At 36.4% G+C, this 20,479-nt stretch overlaps 3 protein-coding genes and 1 pseudogene across 4 annotated transcripts; all 4 read right to left on the reverse strand.

Moving 5' to 3' along the window:
• Positions 1-278: 278 nt before the first annotated feature.
• On the reverse strand, positions 279-3,572 carry LOC121752362 (4-hydroxy-3-methylbut-2-enyl diphosphate reductase, chloroplastic-like). Its single transcript, XM_042147388.1, has 10 exons — positions 3,225-3,572; positions 2,767-2,963; positions 2,166-2,345; positions 1,955-2,086; positions 1,798-1,872; positions 1,618-1,723; positions 1,447-1,541; positions 954-1,139; positions 784-870; positions 279-582 (listed from the first exon to the last, which is right to left on the reverse strand). Exons 1-10 carry the CDS (start codon positions 3,490-3,492, stop codon positions 517-519), a joined length of 1,392 nt encoding a protein of 463 aa, XP_042003322.1. The 5' UTR covers positions 3,493-3,572; the 3' UTR covers positions 279-516.
• Positions 3,573-6,487: 2,915 nt separating this feature from the next.
• Positions 6,488-9,390, reverse strand: LOC121753196 (4-hydroxy-3-methylbut-2-enyl diphosphate reductase, chloroplastic-like). The gene is made up of 10 exons (XM_042148401.1): positions 9,028-9,390; positions 8,555-8,751; positions 8,111-8,290; positions 7,901-8,032; positions 7,745-7,819; positions 7,565-7,670; positions 7,391-7,485; positions 7,068-7,253; positions 6,907-6,993; positions 6,488-6,822 (listed from the first exon to the last, which is right to left on the reverse strand). Exons 1-10 carry the CDS (start codon positions 9,290-9,292, stop codon positions 6,757-6,759), a joined length of 1,389 nt encoding a protein of 462 aa, XP_042004335.1. The 5' UTR covers positions 9,293-9,390; the 3' UTR covers positions 6,488-6,756.
• Positions 9,391-10,106: 716 nt separating this feature from the next.
• Positions 10,107-12,979, reverse strand: LOC121750289 (annotated as a pseudogene).
• A 5,212-nt stretch (positions 12,980-18,191) lies between these two features.
• Positions 18,192-20,171, reverse strand: LOC121753121 (E3 ubiquitin-protein ligase RMA3-like). 2 transcript variants are annotated; one of them, XM_042148303.1, is made up of 2 exons: positions 20,026-20,171; positions 18,192-19,181 (listed from the first exon to the last, which is right to left on the reverse strand). In XM_042148303.1, exon 2 carries the CDS (start codon positions 19,156-19,158, stop codon positions 18,490-18,492), a length of 669 nt encoding a protein of 222 aa, XP_042004237.1. In that variant the 5' UTR covers positions 19,159-19,181; positions 20,026-20,171; the 3' UTR covers positions 18,192-18,489. The 2 variants fall into 2 exon arrangements, with proteins under 2 accessions (XP_042004237.1, XP_042004236.1); XM_042148302.1 differs by lacking the exon at positions 20,026-20,171 and adding an exon at positions 19,906-20,019.
• Positions 20,172-20,479: the final 308 nt, after the last annotated feature.

Consider the following 20,479-nt stretch of genomic DNA (forward strand, 5'->3'; position numbering starts at 1 on the left):
GATTTTAGCTGATTTTATTCAAGAATTGGATTTGGCCGTTTTTACCTGCTGTAAATTGTTTTTCCTTTTTAAAGTTTCACTTTATTATTTCCTTTTCTTTTATGTCTTACAATATTATGACTCTGAAGAAACGACTTCGCGAATTCGTGATTTTCATGTCACTCATAGCATATTCATTATTTTTTGTAGTACTCGATATCATGTTTCCCCATAACTAGCAGATTGTTTATTACAAAAGTAACTGAGAACAAAACTACTGCTTCTACAGCCACAGAGCATGCTATCACACGTGCTAAAATTTCTTTATCATCAACACTTAGTATTCGCGCATACTTTTCCTTACAGAGAGAGCGCATCTGAGTAGAAAGGAAGGCAGGGAACTTTAGTTTACGCGATATTCATACAGACATCTACATACGGTTTACACAGAGCAGGGAAACAAGATGCGCTACTACTCTGATTAATCAACGAATGCATTCCAGCTGATCACAGCAATGTTGAACCATGTAGCAGAGTTTAAGCCGATTGCAATAGCTCCGCGTTCTTTAACTTGAAAACCTTTTCAAGAACATCTTGAACAACCTGGATAATATAACACAGAAAAGGAAAGAAGGCATATTAGCATCATTGAATGTAGCAAGCGTACTTGCAAGAATGGCATAATCGTAACGTGTGAAATCAGAGGGAGATGCAGATGCCCGGGAATCCCATATCAAGATGGTTATCACGAGTTGCAAATGAGTCTGTGGCTTGGTATGGGAAACAAGAACAGAGTAAACTCACCTTGTCAGGAGTGGATGCACCGGATGTGACACCAATTGTGACAGGACCCTCTGGCAACCAGTTCTCTTTCTCCACCAACTCACCATGCTACATTGAGAATCATTTAGAGTTTTAAAGATAAATTTTCATCTCAGAGTCAATCATGAGATAAGATAGATAAGAAGACATACCATCAATTTGTGACTAATTTTGTTTCCAGGGCCTATCCTCTTCTCAGTGTCAACCCAATATGATGGAATTCCACGCAATTCTGAAATTTCTTGTAGATGTGATGTGTTACTTGAGTTCCATCCTCCAACGACTAGGATGAGGTCAACCGGATCATCAACCAATTTGTACATTGCATCTTGCCGTTCCTAAATATAGGTACAAAGCAAAATGTGTTGAGCTGAATGATATGTAAATAACAGCTCTGTCTGTCATGTGTTCTGAAAATAAACATTTGAGATGGATACACCACAATAAAAGCACTTTCAGATATTTCTCTATAGTGCATGCACACACACATACTGATACACACAAGAATAAGCAGTCTTTTGGATCCCAAAACAAGTGAAGGAATTGCACTGTCATTGAGTCCATAAAACCCAATAGTGCATAAGAGGCAACGCTTGGAGTTATACAAGAGTAGCAAATAACAATTTATTGAGAGAAATATTTTACCTGAGTTGCATCACAAATAGTGTTGAAACTTATGAAGTGTTCGGTAGCATTTTCCACCCCGTACTTGCGCATAATGGTCCTCTCAACTAATTTTCCTGCAGAATAAAAGTATTAGCAATGCAAGTCACATAGTGCAAAAATTTAAGCATCATACTGCAGATGATCACTGACCAATATCCTCTGTTTCTCCTTTCAACATAGTAGTTTGGTTTGCAATACCAACTTTCTCAAAATCCGTGTCAGGGTCAAATCCCTTGGATATTGCAAATTTAAATTTCTGCAGAGAAAACACGTCCCATGAAATCCAAGCATATAAGTAAATTCTATATTAGTGCGTTATAATAAGCCTACCTCAAGAAATGCTTCTTTAGTAGAGCTGGATCCATCGAGTCCACCACCCAAGATGTAGTCACATACATATGTTGCCTGCAGTGTGTTATCATGTCCATTAATATGCTGGTGATCTATTGCATATAGAACTACAAATGAAACAGAGATTTCAAACTACCTCTTTCATGTTCTTGACAATGACAAATTTCCCGGCAAAGGAAGCAGTGGCTACAGTCTCTTCATGAGAATATTTACCATGGATTATAGAAGTATACTCTCCTTTCTTGTGCTTTTCAACAGTATTCCAAACCTTATAACAGAAACATGTATAAATTAACATAGCAAATTAAACTTCAAATAGCAGTTAGGGGTAGGAAAGTGGTGAATACCTTAGACACCCATGGGCAAGTTGTATCAACTATTTGAACATTCTTGTCGTTCAGAATCCTCATCTCATCAACAGCAGCTCCAAAAGCAGGCAATACCACCACATCACCCTTGTCAACCACATCAAATTCTTTCTTCCCATCGAGATGAGGGATGATCTTTACATTCATATCATCAAGCCTCTGGGGTGAAAATATTAGTTGGTAACTATGTCGATTAATTAAAAATTCTGTCTTCCAAATAGTGCGTGACTTGACATCAAAGACCATCAAGGGTCAGGCCTTAAACACACACCAACTCAAACAAGCACAAAATATATATAAACTCAGACTGGTGATATGAGCAAGGCAATCCAAAAGTAGAAGAGGTTTTAGAAATAGAGAAGTGCTTATTACTGATCAGACTGCAAGAGGTTGGAGTTAATAGATTCTTATATACAAATGCACAGAGCCGTGAAAATTTGACGCCCAAAAGATAGATCCTTCATGAGAAAATTTGACCTTTGAACCATGAAATGCACAGGGATTGCTACAAGCCAATCAACATAAACAAGTTTGAATGGAACCCTCTATATCGAAAAGAAGGTTGAAGTAAACAACAAACCTCATTAACAGTGGGGTTATGGATGACTTCATTAGTCAGCCAGATGTTCTCAGATGGAAACTGTTTTCTAGCTTCATAAGCGATCTGAACCGCGCGCTCGACTCCCCAGCAGAATCCATATGCTTCAGCAAGCTTCACAGTAACATTCCCCCATGTGTATTGGTAACCGTTCTCCTTCAATTTCTTAATAATATCACCTGAAATTATCCAGAAAATGATCGATCAATTACCAAAAACATCATAAATCATAGTCAATTTGTAAAAATATCAAATACACAAAACATCGCGTTATTCCATAAAATCGCTAAAAATAGTAGGTAAGCGAACGCAGAGGATCATCAATTCATCAGCACTAACAGACTAAAATTAGATTCCTGAACGGATAAAGCTAAAAAATCACGTTTATGTCCAACAAACTAAAAACAAATGCGAAATTGGAGAAATCTAGGAAGTCATACTCGTAAACTCTTGGCTCATTTGCTCGAGAGTCTCCTCTTTATGGCCGAACCCCTTCCGATTGTAATTCTTACTCCTAGTGAGGTTGTGACGGAAAACCTTGGAGTCAAAATCGGCGGATTCAGGTTCCACGGCGGAGGAGGAGGCATCGCCACCTCTGGCGGCGGAGCAGCGGAGGAAAGAAGGCCTCCGTGGCTGGGAAAACCTGGCCTTGGGCAAGGGGATTTCAGTCGTCGTCGAGATGCGACAGAACTGCAGGGAGATCGCCATGGGAAGGGGTGGATTGTTGGCGAATTGCAGTGGGACTGCGCAATTTATCTGTAGCCTGATTAATTGAATGAGCTCGTTTTTGGCGAGTTGCATTTATTTAATGCTGTCTGTAAATGCTGACGCATCTTCGCCAACTAAACTTATAAACGATTATTAGTAATTTTTAATTGGATTTGATTTCCCAATTTTTCTTGTATTTGTCGCTCTCGTATATCTGTGATTCCACGAAACACGATGTTTGACGCTGGCAGATTCTTAATTTGTTTGGAAAAATTTAAATTGTTAAATGTGTCAAGTGTGACTGCTAGAGCAGAGCAGCTATCATCATGCAATGGTCAAAATAATTGAACTTTTGTATGAATTCAATTTTTAGTCAATTGCCTGAATTTAAGGTAAAGCGTATTGTGAAACAAATCTAGATTTTTATTTTTTTTATAATTTCAACTAAGATATCTTTTTAACTTTTGGCAATTATCTCAATCATCAAAATCAGAACTAATATGATAAAATCAAATATGACGTGATTACAAAACAATATTGGTTTGAACAAAGTATCATTATCATTCTATTTTGAGTGTTAATTAAAACGCCGGTATCATATTATTTTGTCAAGTAATTTTGATTTTAATTAGATAAGTAAGTTTTTATAAATTATAGGATCGACTAAAAGTGAATAAAAATGTGATTTAAATAACAATTACGGTATCTTTTTATTCTTTGTAAGACTAGTTGTCAAACACATCCTTTATTAAGCTGGTATATTAGTATATGCAATCCAACTTTTAATTACTCCTTTCATCTTATTTTAAGAAATTTTGTCTCTTATTTTACCATTTCTCTACTTTAATTATTTATTATTATTTTATAAAATGAATGCAGAAAAGTAGGGGTGGCAAATCGTGCATGTTGGGTCGTTATCGTGTCGACATGATAACAACAAACACGAACACGACCCGTTAAGAAAACCTCAAACACGAACACGAACACGACCCGCTACCCTCAGACACGAACACGACACGAACCCATTAACGACACGAACCACTTCGGGCCAACACGACACGATAACAACACGTACATGAGATGACACGATAACGACTCGATAACAACACGGCCTGATAACGGTTAAACCTATTAAAAACATCCAATTGCTAATTAAAAAATCTGATCTAAACATTAAAACATCAATAATTTCTTAGTAACAAATTCCAACAAAAATTCAACAAAATCCAACAAAAATTTAACAAAAATGAAAATAATAAGAATTAATAATATTATAATATTATTTCTTAACGGATAACACGAACACGACATGAAATTTTTGTGTCCTTAACAGGTCGACCCGATAAGGACATGAACCATTAAGCTTTGACTCAAACCCATTAATTTCGTGCCGGTTCGTGTCGTGTCAAAAATTATCAGCCCTACAGAAAAGTGACTGAGACTCGTAAAGTGGGATGACTGAGGCATGAGGGAGTATTGTTTTCTACAAGTATAGCTTAATATATTAAAATTACAAATTAATCACATGTACTACCATTCATTAAAAACATATAACTATATCGCTAGCAATTATACCCTGCCAATGCCATTATGAAAGAGCTAAATTTATTTTCTTACAACTTCAATTTGAGTGATCAATTTTTGAGAGTTGTAATCGAGACAGTTACAAAAAACCTCTTTACCTAATCTACGAAACACTTGCACTAATTTCTCGATTCAACATAAACTTAAATGAGAATTTTAAGTTTTACAACCCACACAATCCTAACTCCTAAGTTCCTAACAAAAAACATCAATTTAATAACTCCATCGTATAGCTAAGTGATGCATTAATGCCTCTAGATCACAGTAGACGAGCGGCTGACATTATAAATTTGTTAATGTGTGTGTGCTTATTAATGGTTATTAATAGTGTGTTGCTAATAGTGTGTGTGCTTATTAATAGTTTTTGCAACTATCGTCGGTTGATAATATACCATCACATGCACATGATCAGTCAATATATGTTTATCATGTATTTATAATTAATAAAGACTCAAGTGGCATGTGCAACTGGCAAGTGCAGGTGTTTAGAAAGACTAGTTCACTAATATATGCATATAAATATATTTGACTTCAAAGCACAAAAAACGTAGGTCATTTTGTCTATCTTTTTGTCTAAATTTCTATTCAAATGTTGCTAGCGTGGCTACTCCGCCAAACATATTTAAATACTCATTTTCAAACGTATAGAATTAGTGTTCGACCAAACCTAATAAAATAACGCCGCCAGTTTAGAATTTAATTGATATAATTAAAAAATCAGCACTCTTGATTAATCACTTGACTTCGAAGTCAATATTAATTTCGTACTTTCTTTTAACTCCATATTCCTTTTTTTGGAAACTAAATGTTTCATTATTATAAATGATGACGGTAATTGGATTTTTAAATTCTAAACTTTTAATAAATTGTACAAATACTACTGCACTACTAAATTGAAGAGACTATATTAATCATTGTTAAAAGAATACATATTAAAGGATGAAATAAATTGGAAAATATAGATGGAAGAAAGTCAAATTCATGTTTAAATTGTGTGTTTTTTCGTCTTTCAAATCCTTGACTAGCTAGCCGCCTTTCGTCTAACGATATTAAAATTAAATATTTACTCTTATAGTATTTCTTTTAAAAAAAATTGTCCAATATAATTGACCGGCTGATGGTTATAAATTAATTATAGTATTTCGGTCATATTTATTAATGTTACTTTGAACTAGTTAATTAGGAGTAATTTCTAGTGAAATACTTCCTGAGTCCCAACTAAGTTGAGTCAAAACTTTTAGACACAAAGATTAAGAAATTATATTTAAAACACATTCTCTAATAAATAAAAATGTCAAATAATAGTCGTTGGCTTTTGAGAAATTTTAAAGTAAAAAAACGACTGTAATAATAGAATAAATGGTGGTCGTTGTAACTATAAATAATTTTCATAATTTAAAAGGCCCAATAATGGTTTTCAAAGCCCACTTAATCTCCTTGTTATTAACTGAACATTACAACATTTTCGTTCTGTATTTGGCTTTGATAAGATTATTACATACATTCGATAATTATCAAAGCTACCTCCTATTAAAACCATTCACATTCAAAGTTTACAATTAAGACTATAACTCTGTATATATATATATATATATATATATATATACACAACTAGCAACGAACTTCCACTCACCTAACTGTGTTGATCTTTTTCGAGCTAATGTGGAATCACGAACCAGTTTACGCCGTTTGCAATACTTCATCGCGCTTCAAGAGAAACACCTTTTTCAGAACATCTTCAACAACCTGGATGAAAAAAAAACAAAAACTGGATGAGAATATTCACAAGAAAACATTATTGGCAGATGCATAAGTACCAAGCAAACTCACTTTGTCAGGAGTTGATGCACCGGATGTAACACCAATTTTAATAGGACCCTCCGGTAGCCAATTCTCTTTCTCCACCAACTCGCCATGCTGTGTGAAGAACGATTCAGACGACGATCATCAAGGTTCAAACACATTCATAAGAGAAAGATTAGAAGGCATACCAACAGCTTGTGACTGATTTTGTTTCCAGGGCCTATCCTCTTCCCACTGTCAACCCAATACGATGGGATTCCACGGAACTCTGCAATTTCTTGTAGGTGCGAAGTGTTACTTGAGTTAAATCCGCCAACCACTAGCATCAGATCAACCTTATCTTCAACCAATTTATACATTGCATCTTGCCTTTCCTAAATATAACAAAGTATGGTTAAATAAGAGTGATGCTAGTCTAGATAGACCCTACTATATGTATATCCCTCTCTACACCAATTTTACAAGAAAAGCACACAACTGAGAAATACTAGCATCTAGGGAGAGATTTTACTTGAGTTGCATCACAAATGGTGTTGAAACTCATGAAGTGGTCAGTAGTATTTTCGACTCCATACTTGCGCATCATGGTCCTCTCGATTAATTTTCCTACACGATACAGAATTAGCAATGAAGCCACATGGTGAAAACGGTTTAAGCAAGATGCTTTGGGGTGATGAACACTGACCAATTTCCTCTGTTTCACTTTTTAACATAGTAGTTTGATTTGCAATACCAACTTTCTCAAGATCCTTATCCGGGTCAAATCCCTTGGATACTGCAAACTTAAATTTCTGCACAAGAAGCAAGCAACATGAAATCCCAGCATAAGCAGATGACTAAAATCAGCAGGTGACAATCATCGTACCTCAAGAAATGCCTCTCTAGTAGAGCTAGATCCATCAAGTCCACCACCCAAGATGTAGTCACATACATACGTTGCCTGCACAATCATGTGTACGTAAGCAACAACACTCTATTACATCCACAGCTTAAAAGTAATGAAGGAGAAACTCCAACTTACCTCTTTAATGTTCTTCACAATGATATATTTCCGAGCAAAAGAAGCAGTAGCCACAGTCTCTTCATGAGTATATTTACCATGGATTATCGATGTATAATCTTTTTTCTTGTGCTTATCAACAGTATTCCAGACCTATTAAACACTAATACATGTTAACATAAAAGAGAATGACTACTTCTTAAAGCTGTTGGGTGGGGAAGAGGGAAGTACCTTAGACACCCATGGACAAGTTGTGTCAACTATTTGAACATTCTTTTCACTCAAAATCCTCATCTCATCGACGGCAGCCCCAAAAGCTGGCAATACCACAACATCGCCCTCATTAACAAGTTCAAATTCTTTCTTCCCTTCGTTTACGGGAAGGGTTTGTACTTCCATATCTTCAAGCATCTGCAGATGGAAAGTTAGATAACTAACTATATTAAACTCGCAAGCATTTCTTCTTCCTAATACAGATTTCTAACCGAACAAAAGTAAGAAGTGCATTCTATAAGAGTAAATTTGAGAAAAAAGACCCTCAAAAACCACAGCTCACACACACAGCACATATGACATCAAATGATTAAAAAGAGGCAACAAACTAAAAGAAGTTTTCATTCAACCAAATTGAAATGGTTCATTCTTCATCAATTCTAGTAGTAGTAAACAACAAACCTTATTAACCGTGGGATTGTGGATCATTTCATTAGTGAGCCACATGTTATCAGAGGGGAACTGTCTTCTAGCTTCAAAAGCAATCTGGATCGCACGCTCCACCCCCCAGCAAAATCCATAAGACTCTGCAAGCTTCACTGTAACATTCCCCCATGTATATTCATTCCCATTCTCCTTCAATTTCTTTATTATGTCACCTGAATTGAAACAAATCACAATAATGGTCACACACACCAAAAATTCAATAGATAATCAAAACAACCAATAGCATATGCATACAACCATATGCTTAAAAATATAAGGCATTATTGTAGAAAAGCTACTAAAAATAGTAGGTATAATAAGTCAAAGCAGGTCAATCAGCATTAACATAATACACAGATCCATTTCTAACGATAAATCTTCAGATTAATCTCAAATACATAAAAAGTTCATAAAAAAACGCAGAAATTGGGGATTTCAGAACAACATACTTGTAAACTCTTCGCTCATTTGCTGGAGAGTCTCCTCTTTAAGCCCAAACCCCTTCCGATTGTAATTCTTACTCCTCGTCAAGTTGCGACGGAAAGCATGGGCGTCAAACTCGGCAGATTCAGAAGCCACGGCAGACGACGAGGCACCATCACCGCCGGCGGCGCACCGGAGGGAGGAAGTCCTCCGCCATCGGAACAACCTGGTCCCTGGCACCGGGAGCTCGGTTGGAGTTGAGATGCGGAAGAAGTGAAGAGAGATCGCCATGCCGATGAAGTCTTCTACTCAACGCGAACAGTTGGAATTGGAATTTCTTCACAGTGAGTGAGCGGTATTGATTTGGCGTATGATGATTACGGGAAATTTCATGGCATTGCCAATCACAAATTGGATGACATGTGTCGTCATCGAATTATTTTTATTGATATTTTTGAGTGGTTAAGAAATTAGAAATTTACACGTGTGAAAATTTATCATCGCGCAACACTCCGTGAGGAAGTAGCGCCACACAAAAAAAATAAAAAATAGCGCCACACAAAATATGTTATCATTTCTGTAATCGATATTTTGTCATTCTCAAAATAAATCAAAGCCAAAAATGGAATATGAGAAAATGTGGGAATCATTTATAGTCACAAAATAATAAATTAAAAAAAATTAACCTCCATAAATAAGCACCGAGTAGTTTAAAACTTTTTCCTGGGCCGAATAATAGTTTTTCTTCTCAAGGGAAGCCCACTTCGTCACAATGCATGTATAATTTCCTAATGGACCTCTTCATTTACTCTAAATCCAAGTTTACATTTTTTTTACTTGATAGGCTTGTAGTCTATTTTTATCAGCACCTAATTTCATTTAATTTTAAAACCTTAATATTAGTAGTAACATTTAAATTTGGCATTCATATTATGCATAATAGATTTAGGGTATATAATAGAAATACAGTGTCAATTTGATCATTAAAAATAAACAAACATATGGGGCAGGATAATAAAAATAACAATAATAATCATATATGTATAATTTGCACATTAACACTAACAATCTCTATTCTTTTTCGTATATCAATATTTTGTCTTACTTTAGAGATATAAACTCACAATTCACTAGAAACAAAACATTCAGCCTACAAAAATGACACCATTTTCTTTATTTCCTTTAATCCGAATTAATTCGCCACTTAATCGGCTCAATTCTCTCCCCCAATTTCACACCTTGTCAAAATATCACTATACTAGGGAATAAAATTCCTCACTATAGATTCTAACCTATGCTACTATGGTTAATTAAAATATTATAAATAACAATGTTCAAATCATTAATCAAGGTTCTTGACTGTGTGTGATCATTCCATTTGCCGCATTCCCATTTTGAGCCAAATTTGAGGTGGCTTGAGACTTTATTCTCTCATCCGCTTGCAAAGCCTGCACTCCAAAAACATTTAACTCATTGTCAATTAGTCCAAAAATTAAACAAATAAACATCATATTATATATTTATGACAATATTTAACCAAAGTGTTTTTTACACACACCTCTTTAGTCCAATTAGTCCGAAGCACATTTATCGACAATACCACGGTCTGAAGCAAGCACCCGGTTAACATCCCGATCCAAACCCTTTGACACCAAGGCCGAGTTTGTAGCCAAGCAATGCGCCAAATGGAATGCCGAAGACATAGTAGCAAGCTACGTTTATCATAGCAACTGAGACCTGCCACCCAGCCCCAACTGCCACCCCTGCATAGAGTCAAGGAAATAATCCTTCAAACACGTGCACGCGCGCGCACACACACACACACTCTCGTACTGGAATGGATCATACCATGTAAAACTGGCTGGATGCTGTTGAGGAAAATGGTTGCTGCCAAGAAATAGGCCAATTTGGATGTCTCACTTATGACTTCCTTATGGCTAGAGAATAATTTGGGGAAGATGTCTTGGGTTGCAATAACTGCAATTGTGAATATAATGCCAAATATTGTTGATGTAACCACAGCTACTATCACAGCAAACTTTGCTGCTTTCGGATTATTAGCTCCCAGTTCATTTGAAACACGAACACTATCAAAATACCCAACATATATGTCAAATTTTGTTTGCAATTTCTAAAATTTGCTAGGTCTACGAATGTTACCTTATTGCAGCATTGAAACCCAGAGTGATCATCAATATCCAAAGCTCCACATTCATGCTGCCAATTTTTTATCAAATCAAGAATGTAAGACGAATAAATGTTACAAATTCTAGTTTAAAAATATCACAAACTCATACCCATTTTGCACTTTCCACTTCACTATGTCATACTCCTACTAAACAATGTTTTTTCAATCAACTACTCCTAGTAAGTTCTGGATTTCAGTTTCCGCTGGTAGCCACGTCCGTTTTCCATACCATGGACATCAATCTAATCGCCACAAACACTATCACATCAACTATAGTATTAAAAACAAAATTGGCATTTATGTGCAAAAATATCAAAGGAACATCAAAATTGCAAAAGGAACACAAATCCATGCGACAATATTTAATACTGTAATTACTTTATTCGTCCGTCATTAAAATCTCATTATGACTTTCACCATCTTTAATAAATCAACTAAATTCATTTCACTATACTACTATTTCCACTAAATTTTCTTTAAATTTATGAAAACTTGACATTTAATATCTCATTCCATTTAAGTAAATACTTCATCCATCAATCATCAAATATCCCATTTCATTTTAGTAGAGTACTAGTTTTAGTAAATCAAGTAACTCATTTCACTATAGTAACTTTTTTTTTGCACTAAAACTTGTGAAAACCTGACATTTATTAGTTCCACATGAATAAAGAAACGGATAAGTAGCATAATCAAACCAGATAGACATAGCATCGACCGCAATCTCGGGATTCTTCAACCACCCAACCATCAGAATCACAATGGTGTAATACCACAATTCCAAGCTGTGCCAATCAAAAAGTAATCTCAACACTAACCAAACACGTAAACATAAACTCAACCAATCAGATTACCACAACATAACCGCGGAGGCCAGCGACAGCTTGACGAAGCCCAGCAGCGACCTAAACGCCGCCACCGAAAACCCGGTCCACGACTCCTTAAAACAACCGCACAAAACATAACCCACCTGCGCCAACACCACCAGCCACCACGTCACATTCTCCGCAATCGCCGCCCCCGCCAGCCCCTTCCCGAGCCTCGTGATCAGCACCCAATTCAACACCGCGTGGAACCCCAGCCCGCCCACCGAGATGACCGTCATCATCCATATCTTGCTCTGCGCCTGCAGAAACTTCTGCACCGGGAAATTCACCGCGTACGCGAACAGTTGCGGGATCACCCACCGCGCGAACTTCCCCGCCATCTCCGCGATCTCCCTCTTCTGCCGCAGCACCTTCAAAATCGGGCAAGTATAGACGTAAAGCGGCGACAGGAAGATCGCCGTGACGAGGGTGATGATGCAGGACCGCTGCAGGTAGATTCCGAGCATCTCGTATTGCCCCCCGCCCATGGCCTGCCCGCATAGCGTCTCCAGGGCGCTTCCCATTCCTAGCTAATCATTTTTCCACAATCAATTTTAGTTAATAAAAATGAATTGAGAACGAACGGATGGATAGGATACCAACCATTATGCCGTACACGAAGCCCTCGAGGACGTTCTGGACGATGGACACGGCAGCCAGCTCGAGCTCGCCGAGGTGGCCCACGAAGGCCACGGTCACGACGCCGATGGAGAACTGGGCCACCGTGGCGATGATGGCCGGTGCGGCGATCTCCCACATCTTCTTCGATTCGTCCCATGTTTTGGACTTGAGGGTGTTCTTGGTTTGGGAATGGACATTGGTAGTGGTATTAGTATTAGTATTAGTATTAGTATTAGTACTAGTATTAGTATTTTGGGGAGTTTCTAATTCCATGGCTTTGGGTGCTTTTTTTGGTAGTAATAGTTTGAGCTCTTGGTTTTTTTGGTTGTTTTCATTTTTCATAGTGTATATGAAATAAAACTATGGGATAATTTGTTACTATGTCACGTCTCTATTTTGTCACGAAGGCCCCACTTGAGAGGCTGTGTTTTCAAGAAATGGTTAACTATATATGTACAGATTGATTAGGTGGTGTTGGTTGGCTTAATATATTTATTATTGATTAACGATATAGTGGAATATTGGGGTTGGAATATGTTTAGAGGAGTCGTGAGTGGTGGTGGTGAGCATGGATTATGAGTTCTAAACGATTTTTCCTTGTTTAATTTTGAATTTATTTTTGGAGAAGTTAAATGTCATGTGCCTTTGTATGCTGTTTTAATTTGATAATGAAATACTTTTTGTTTGTTAGAGGCAGGTTTCGTGATAATGTTGACTTTTAACTTATTTAAAAATTGTTGTTACACGTCGCCACCCCTCTATCTACCTCCCTCTCTAAAGTCACTATAATAAGATGCTTGAGTGAAGATATATACTCCCTCCGTTCCAAAGTAATAGAGTCATTTTGTCATTTTAGTACGTTCCATAGTAATAGAGTCATTTCATTTTTTAGGAAAAGGCAACACATTTTTCCACACCTACTTTACTATCTCTTACTTTTCTCTTTCTTCATCTCTCTACCTTTTTCATTTTCCACTTTATTCTCCCTTTACTTAACTCACCTAACACAATTTTTCTTAATCTCCGTGCCGGAGAATAGTATTTTTTAATTTTTGGATTTTCTATCAAGGATTAGATCAGATTCTTTTTTTATAAATTTGGATGTTCAGATCTGAATAAATTGGACAAAAATTGATTCGAAAACCGAATGCTCACCCCTAGTTTACATGTAAGTCGACTTTGAGTCCTAAAAGGTTGGTACATGAAAATAATTAAAAGAAAAAGATTCTTCCTAGTGATAATGCAAACACAAAACCAACTAGTCCAAGATGACACTTAAATTTATTCTCCGACCAACAAACAACTATTTTTATACTTTTAAATTTGGGTGTCCGATTTCATTGACTACGATGCTTAATTTCATGATTGATGAAATTTTTAGGATTATTTATTTGGAGAGCAGTTCCATTCCAGGCAGCGACACAAACAATATTTTACAATGAAGAGCAAACCGCCACAAGAAACAATGCATTCGGATATTAATATAACAAAAGACCAAACTTGTCCTTTCTGTACTTATATTAATCACAAAAAATAAATATTGTCACAACAACATACATGCATGATGATGTTATATAGTACTAATATATATATTGATCATGCACTTAGTGCCTGCCCACCAAAGTTCTCGTCATACATTCAACACTTTCACAAGATTACATGCATGCATATGACTCAAAATAGCTCGAGCCCGAAATGAAAATAGCCCGAGCCCAAAAAAATCTAGTTTGATCGACCCAAAACCAAAAATAGCATGTGCCCAATAAAAAATAATCCGATTGACCCAAACCAAGAAGATAGGGTTGACTCGATTGACATCTCTGATTCTATCATTTAAGGTCGTTTCTAGTTCCAACTATGAAGATATCATCAAACACGTCCTTGACATAGAGACCTGAAAAATATCATGTAGCTCACAAAAGCACCCAAAGCTGCATATTGTGCCATCTACATCACGAATGGAATTAAATCAAGATTATTGGAACATCCACCAAATATGTTTTTTCATGATCTCTGTATATGTATGTACTATAGTCGCATGCTACCAACTATGTGTCTGCATACACCAAAACTACTTTTTTTGGACAGATATATAATATGGATCTGATGTTGAGAGATGAGCCTCTTGTTGGTGCCCCTCAAGAAATGAAAAATGAAGAGAGAAATGCGTCTATATATATCTGCGAGAGGCAAACGTCTCACCTAACTGTGATGGCTAAGTTTTCTTCATCTTCTCTCTGATATGTATAACCATAATGATGTGGTTCCTTAAACCTATGATTCTAAGGCAGGACTCAAGTTTCTACGGCGTAGGTCTCCCTCGTTTATGATTAATGAAACAAGGCACTGATAGTTTTTGGTTGCTTTGAAGCAGACGAATCAACGAACTTGATCAAGTAGAGTAGGGAGTTCATATCCTCGTGAAAGTTGTGACTGTATGGATGCAAGATTTGTCTATTACTCAACTAATCAAAAGCAGAGAAATTTTGATTTTTTTTACCTGTGAATGAGATAGAAATCTGATGCAGGTGGTGAGCATGAGACCAACAAAACCAGCATGCAGACAAAACAAACAACATGAGATGTAAAAAACAAGAAGAGTGCACTATTTTCTTGAACTTAACGTCGATCAATCATTACCTATAGTTCAAGGCCGGTACTGCCAATATCGCCTCAAACACAACAATCTTCACGCCATCAACCTTGAAGGGGACTTTTGAGTTTGGCCGTCATGAATCTAGCAAATTTTCCTTGTTGATCATGAGTATGTATTATCCAGTGTAAGAGAAGCCCTGCAAAAAATATATGATAGCTTCACAAGTAAATGAGCTTATCTTGCTTTAAGGTTAGTGCTTAGTAGATCAGCGTCTGAGATAGGTAGGGATGTTCGGTAGAGCTTCCGTTGATTTGCAGACTGCAGTGGCGCCAGAGCCAAATTAAACGGCCCTCTAGCGCGGACAGGTTCAGATTGGGTTATCCACAAGTTACAAACAGTTTTGAATACTTGAGAAACATATGTATATCTTCCAGAAATGCAACATCACATGGCAATCAAGGCAGCAATTTAATTTCCATAATTAACAATGCAATTCAAGAATCTGGAAGATAATAATGCCATTTAAATTTTCATAAATAGAAAGTTTCAAGAATCAAGCATCTAGCCTCGTTAAGTTATGATTCACTAAGTATCGGCTCAACTTTCTAATGACTTAGCATTAGCAGTGGTGCGGATGTCCCGCCGGACATCCCCGTGGACATCCCAAAAACACCTCCTACCACGTCATACTAGCATCCTACTGCGGATGTCACGTCATACGGACATCCCACTGCACAGTGGCGGACATCCCCAAGGACAACGCAATTTAAAAAAAGAAATTAATGCAATAATCGGGACGTCCGCGCGGACGTCCGTGGGAGTCAACGCAATGGCGGACGTCACGACGGATATCCGCAGAATACCGCGGAACTCCGGTGTCCGCAGCGGATGTCCGTATCCGTGCCTCCCTTGCACAATGGCGGACGTCCCGCGCGGACTTCCGGCACGCCGGTCAGAATTCCGCCGGGACGGGGGTGCCGGAATTCCGCCGGGATAGGCGCCATTGCTAATGCTCTTAGCAGATTGATTTTATAAAAGAATCTCTTTATAACTATGAATGGAGCAGCTAATATATTACTACCATTAAATTTGTTGTTAATATACTAGTACGTATTTTCTAAACTGGCACTGTACTATGTTTGTCAAATAACGATAACTTAATTGATATATCTAAAACACACAATATGAAAGAAAAAAAAAAAGGTTAAATCACTTAACACTAGTATAGATTACTAAATTAATTTATAATCGTGTTTGGTCTATATAAGTTCTAAATTGATTTCATAGATAGGAGTAGAAGTATTTTTTACAAACTTATACTATTAGTTTTAACTTTTTATCTTTTACCACTCCCACCATCCCAGTGATTGATTTTTTTTTACCGTTATTTTGTGAAGATGACAATGCATAGTTAAAGTAAAGAGAAAGTAAAGTAAGAGAGAATAATATAGAAGATAGTTGTATCTACATTATTCTCTGATTTACTTTACTCTCTTTCCACTTTAATTATTTATTATCATTTTCTCCAAACACGTGCTGAAAACAGTCAATCACTCGAGATGAGACGAAGGGGAGTATTATTTAGTACTACCTCCGTCCCACATTAAGTGTCACATTTAGTGTGAGCACATATTTTAAGAAATGTAAAGAAAAGTGTGTTGAATAAGTTAGTGGATTATGAGTCTCACTTATATATATTAGTTTTATAATAAAATGTGAGTAGAATTGGATGGTGGAATGTGAGGTCCAATTACCATTTATGGTAAAAGTGAAATGTAACTCTTATTGTGGTACGGACTGAAATGGCAAAATGTGACACTTAATGTGAGACAGAGGTAGTACTATTTAATTTAGACCAGAAACCAATTACTAGTATTTTTTTAATTTAATTGATAATATAGTATTTCCTAAAAATATGTTTGAGAAAGTAATGAGAAATATTATATGAGTTTGGAAATAAGAAAGACTAGTAAAATTTCGTAATTGAGATATGTGCGGATATGTTTCTCAAATACTGAACATAGGTGTTCGGTTTGTAAGATTGTATCTCGAGATTAAATTTGTAGTGTGTTTAGTTTATTAAAATTGAATCTCACAACTCAATCATAAATGGATAATTATAGGATATTTAGTCATAGATAACCTCATATGACTAAAATAATCTCACGACCCAATCCTAAATTATTTCTTGATATTATTTTATCTTGAAAAACAAACACGGTAAAACAATAGTAACTCGCTTTTCAAAATGTGAGAATATGTAAAATTACTTTACAGACGAGTGTAGACTTTGTTTTTCTAAATCAAGCTAAAATGTTTTTCTCAAGTGGAAATTAATGTCCTAGTTAGTAGTTACCCATTCTTACAAAGGGGTAGAATACCATCGATATATTTTATTCTATTTTCTTAACAAAAAAGATAAGATTGCTTAAATATACTAATAGTAATATCCCAATATGAAGAGAGTATGAAATAAGGACTATAACAATGAAAATGGTATCCGATTAAATTGGAAGAAAAGTACAATTGACGTAGTATAAAATAAATAACTAGTGCATACCAAATTAGGCATGTGACATTGCAGATAACTTCAAGAATCAACCAAATCAGATCAGACATTTTGGACCTTTCTTACTTCTCTAAAAATATCCAAAAAAACAACTCTAGCTAAGCGTCCAGAAATTCATCCAGATCTACTACACTGATACAGACCAAACAGGAGAACTCATCCCAAAAGACTAGTCTGTTAGGAGAGAGAGCCCATTTTAGTCTATATACCCCACATCAGTTGCTCTCACAACCGATGTGGGAATTGAATCCGTAACATACACCCACAGGAAATAGAATAAATCCATACTCTCATTTCAACTCTGAAACCACACACACAAACACACATAGTGAAGGAGAAACAGCTAAACATACATAAAAGGAGTTACTCCATTAGGTGGCGAGATAATTACAGATCAACCTAGAGATACATAAAAAAAAATCCGCATTCGATTTTTATTTAAGCAAAGAAAAATGAAGCGGACGATCGTTCGTCGTGGTAGCTACAGGAAAGCATAGTCCCTGATCACTAAACTGTTAACTATCATAGTAGTATTATTTAGTCCGTAACACTAACACACACAAGTGGAATATATCTTATTTCAACTATAAATATACAGTTACCATAACTTTGGTTGGTAAGTCTTGAACCAGATTTGAGTATCAACCTTCATGCAAATATTAGATGCATGAGTAGGGAAATACCGACGATGACGAATATAATCTTCCAAATAATTGGTTTCCATTCTATTGGAGCAGTATGATAGTTATGAAAACCATGAACATAACCTCCATGAAAGGAGCTCGAAAACAGGTATGGGGCTCCAGAGGTGGCTCCATACACTGTGGCGTCGTGGAACCCGTGCACCTGGAGGTTGAAGATGGCCGGTATGACACCAAAGAGGGTAGACAGTGTCAGGTGGCCGAATCTTGCAGCTGACATAGGCATAGCTCTTATGATGGGGTCCAGCTCGTTTGGTTGGACATAGTTCATATCTACACGAGGAGTGGCCGTCTGTGGTCTCTGTCCCATTGGTCGATTTGGGACAAGGATTCCCGAGAGTGATCGGGACCTTGGATCACAATTTGATTTTCCCCTTCCGTATATGGGGATTAGTTTCTCCTCCTGTACAATGGCCTTGCAAACAGGGCACTCGTGGCAATGTGAGTGGAGTCGGAGCCACTGGTATAGGCACGGCCAACAGTAGAGATGGCCGCATAGCGTCACAATTGGTTCTTGCGCTAGTTCAAAACAGATGTTGCATTCAAAATTTCCTGTGTCGTAGACTAAATCAGCTGAAGAGGAGGCGTCCATCAATTCACCAAAACCGCGATCCATATGTACAGCCCGGAGTGTTGAATCTGTTAGGTCGTAACCAATGCCAAAAACAACATTCCGATTTAAATCGGTTTATACTTGATGCAAAAATCAAACTAAACAACATAATGACATATGAATACATAATTAAGGAGGAAACAAAAGTAATGACAACAGTCATCAATTCAATAGTTAAATTGATCTTCACATTAAAAAAGAAAAGCAAGAACAATACATCAAACAACTTACACAAACCCTAACTGAAGAAACTAATGACATTCTCAATGACATATAGATCAAACAATAATGTAATCTATTGGGATTCACAAAATCTTACCATGAACAATTCAAACAATTATTCAATTTAGAAAGTATGAAATCTAAATCAGATTTTAACATGCAGACAACCTAAAACAGTAAAATCAGATTCAACCTAACTTCGGATCAATCTCAAAATTTCAATCAACAACTGCAGATAATCAGATTACCGGAAAATTTTAAATTCCAGTCCACTAAACATATTAAAAGATAATTGGAACCATTCAATCACAAAACTTCAAACATTAAACAAAACCACTGTTCCCTCAATCTAAAACCATCAGAAAAAATCAAGCTACTCAGATATAATTAATCACTCACTGAATACTAAAATCCAATACACAAAACAAAAACTCACAATTCGAACACTAAAAACACACATTAGATTTTTCCCAAGGGAAAAAATTAAAAACCACAGACAAGCATCATCCGGAGAAATTAGATATTCACCAGAAAACATCAAAGCGAGCTGAAATAGATCAAAATTAGAAGGAAGATAATACAGATCAGGTAGAATTAACAATGTATGCATGAATTAAAGCTAAACGAGTAAAAATAGGGAAATCTAACCTCCTGGAGTAGTATAGCAAAATACAATAGGTAGGTGGGATTAGAAAAATATGCCGTAAATTTATTGAAGTTGTGAGCGTGGAAAAGGAAAAACTAGGAAGAAATACGATAATTTACAGGGACCAATAAGCAAATACGGATAATTTATAACATTAGCTTCAGCATCCCAACAAATGGTCGCTGAGTGCGGGCAATCGGATTTCAGGATAATAAACACAATTAAATAAATAGAAATTATAAACATTTTATTTAACCCCTTTCGACAAACTAAATACTCCTAATAAATGAGATTATAGTGCTACTAGTATTTATATTTTAATAAATCCAAGTTAGTTTACAATGATATTACCACACTTACGAAATTGCGGATTAATGTATAATATTGTTAGAGGTGGATGTGATGATGTTTCCAACAGAACTCTTTTTATCTTGTTTTATTTGTTGGTAATTAATG

The sequence above is a fragment of the Salvia splendens genome, chromosome 10 (assembly GCF_004379255.2).
Source record: "Salvia splendens isolate huo1 chromosome 10, SspV2, whole genome shotgun sequence".
Classification (NCBI taxonomy): domain Eukaryota; kingdom Viridiplantae; phylum Streptophyta; class Magnoliopsida; order Lamiales; family Lamiaceae; genus Salvia; species Salvia splendens.